Source organism: Octopus bimaculoides, chromosome 30 (genome assembly GCF_001194135.2).
Source record: "Octopus bimaculoides isolate UCB-OBI-ISO-001 chromosome 30, ASM119413v2, whole genome shotgun sequence".
Taxonomy (NCBI): Eukaryota; Metazoa; Mollusca; class Cephalopoda; order Octopoda; family Octopodidae; genus Octopus; species Octopus bimaculoides.
The window spans coordinates 3,887,210-3,890,217 of record NC_069010.1 but is presented as its reverse complement, the minus strand read 5'-3'; the positions used below and the strand labels follow the sequence as shown (position 1 = coordinate 3,890,217).

The 3,008-nt window shown below is 39.8% G+C and overlaps 1 protein-coding gene across 1 annotated transcript in view; it reads left to right on the top strand.

Moving 5' to 3' along the window:
* LOC106867258 (acyl-CoA dehydrogenase family member 10) overlaps positions 1 to 3,008 on the top strand; it is a 49,638-nt gene that overhangs the window by 5,051 nt on the left and 41,579 nt on the right. The window contains exons 2-3 of the mRNA XM_052978082.1: positions 759 to 1,000; positions 1,862 to 2,010. Of these exons, the coding sequence (XP_052834042.1) occupies positions 787 to 1,000; positions 1,862 to 2,010 (363 nt within the window). The 5' untranslated portion in view covers positions 759 to 786. The remainder of the gene's footprint in view (positions 1 to 758; positions 1,001 to 1,861; positions 2,011 to 3,008) is intronic.

Below are 3,008 nucleotides of genomic sequence, written 5' to 3'. Positions count from 1 at the left end.
TATATATATATATATATATGTATAAGAACACAACACACAGCCCAATCTGGAAATCAAACCCACTACCTCATGACTGCGAGCCTAACACTCTAACCACTGAGCCATGTGCCTGATAATAAACTAATTTCTTTGTCACAAAGCTATATGGTGGTCATCTGCGTTGCTTCAATTTTCTCCCCTACATCACCTTAATGATCTTTCACTGGTATTTAATGCCTGGTCAGCCCTGGTTGGACAGTCCAACTTTGACCATCCTTGTATAGCTTCAACTTCATTGTATGTGTTAAGACATTAGAACATATTTTGAAGGCATATGACTGTTATTTCTAGCATGTCCAGTGACTGCAGACATCCATGTTGTTGTTTGTCAGTTGCGATCAAAGATGTTCCAGCTGTGACCATCTTGTCTTTCATTCAGACATTGTCTATCTAGGATTACATTATCTCATGTGTCCTACCTTGTTGTTGTCGTTTAGCCCCAGGTCAGTCCTGATCCAGCAGACCTATGATCAAAGATGTTTCAAACCATCATATCTATTGTGTCATAGTGTATCTAGGACACTATTTAAGGTGTGCAGTTAAAGAGATTTAGTTGCTGTTTCTAGCAGCTCAAATTATCCTCTTAGCTTGTTCGCGTTGGACAAGTGATCCTATTGTAGTGCACAGTCCACCTGGCCATTAATAGGTACCATGGGGGAGGCACCCTTCATTGCCGTACTCAGTCCACTTATCTGTTTTTGTTTGTTTTTGTTTTGCAGCCATTGATTGTCTTCTTTATCAGTCAACATGTTCCGAGTCAGTCCCTTGAAGCGAGTGTTTATTCAGGTGTGGAAGCAGGGACATGGGTCACAGTGTTGCCTGGGAGTCGCTGGGCCCAGGAAGATCCATTGCTGCAGTGTGCTAGGGGCAAAGGACCTGTCATCGAAGCAGAACAATATCAGATGTGTCATATTTGATATGGGTGGAGTTATTCTACCCAACCCCCTTGGAGTTTTCCAGGGTAAGATTCATTTATATAACATTATCTAAAGCCATTTCTCACGTTGCACTCACCAGTCAACAGTCATCACTCATCATTCACTGTTGAATCTCAGTGCTAATGATTCAACATTCGTCAATCACTGTTCAGTTATGTTGCTAATGATTTATCACTCATCCATCACTACTCAGTTACATTGCTAATGATTTTACCATTTATCACTCATGAATCACTTCAGCCACATTGCTAATGATTCACCATTCATTACTCGTGAATCACTTTGCTAATGATTCACCATTCATCACATTCACTGCTAATCACACATTACTCTCTAACTCATCATTCATCACATATGACACAATCATCTCTCACCACTCACCAGTCTTCATTATTCACCACTCATTTATATACTCACAAATTGTGTCACCATCAATCACAACTTACCATTCACCATTCACTGCACACTTCTCATTAGTCATCCACTATTCATCAATCATTACTTATCACTAATTAAAAACCACTCATCAGTCATAACTTATACATCATTTGTCATGCATCACTTTTCATGCGTCACTCATCATTCCCCCTTCATCAGTCATAATTTGTTGTAGATCACTCATGCATCACTTCTCACACATCACTTGTCATTCACCACTCATCAGTCTGAACTTGCTGTACACCACTAATCATGCATCACTCATTATTCACCACATCATCATTCATTAGTCACCACTTAGGTGTCTTTCTGTGGCAAGTGAAATCTCTTTAACTCTGTGAAATTTATGTAAAATGTAAGCTTTGATAACCTTTAAGTAAAATTTGACCATTCATGACCTTTTTGTTAAAAAGGAAATCCTGAATGAAGGTTTTTTTTCTTTCTAGAATTTGAAGTAAGCAATAACTTGCCTGAAGGGACCCTGCTTAATGTCATCAAAGATGGTGGAGATAAAGGGGCATGGGCCTCGTTGGAGAAAGGGACCTTGACGTCTTCCGAGTTTGTGGAACATTTTGGCCAAGAGTGTTCAGATAAGGTCAGAGTTCATCTTGTTTTATGTTTAACGATGGCATTAACATTTAGGAAAGTGACCAGAGATTGGGGTGAATGAGGAGGTGGGGAGGGGGTGCTGTTGTTTGGCCCTGAGTCAGAAGAAGTAGTATTAGAATTGTAGTAGAATTTTGCTTTAAGCGCCCCCATATAACCCCTTATAACTTCATCATCATTTAACGTCCGCTTTCCATGCTAGCATGGGTTGGACGATTTGACTGAGGACTGGTGAACTAGATGGCTGCACCATGTTCCAATCTGATTTGGCAGAGTTTCTACAACTGGATGCCCTTCCTAACGCCAAGCACTCCGAGAGTGTAGTGGGTGCTTTTACATGCCACCGGCATGAAGGCCAGTCAGGCGGTACTAGCAACGGCCACGCTCAAAATGGTGTATTTTACGTGCCACCTGCACAGGAGCCAGCCCAGCGTCACTGGCAACGATCTCACTTGAATGTCTTTACACATTCCACCGGCACAAGTGCAAGGAAGGCGACGCTGGGCACAGGTGCCATCACGATTTTGCTTTCGCTTATATTCTTAAGAATTTCCAGAAAATATTTGCAAATTTGTGTTCTACACTAGGGAATTCATAGGATTCTAAAAACAAAATTTGGTGTGTGATTTAACAGCTATTTAGCTGTTAGTTTTTGTACATCTCACAACCACCTCATACCATCCTTGTTTGCTTGTCAGTCTGATGTATTGAGGTTTTCCAATGTTTCTCTCCCTTAAATGGTCCATTGCTGGGATTTAAGCCCCAAAATTTGAACTTTCTGTATTTTAAACACTGATTTAAAAAGGAAAATTTGAAAAATAAACAAATCTTTTAAAAAATTCGAAAACTTATAAAAAAAATTTATTTTTCGTTGTTGTGTGAACTCCTGTGTGTAGAAGACAAATTTGTGAAAATTTTCTGAAAATTCCAAAAAATAAAAAAAGTGATGAGGGGTGAAATGGGGTGCTTAAAGCAGAATTTTGCCTT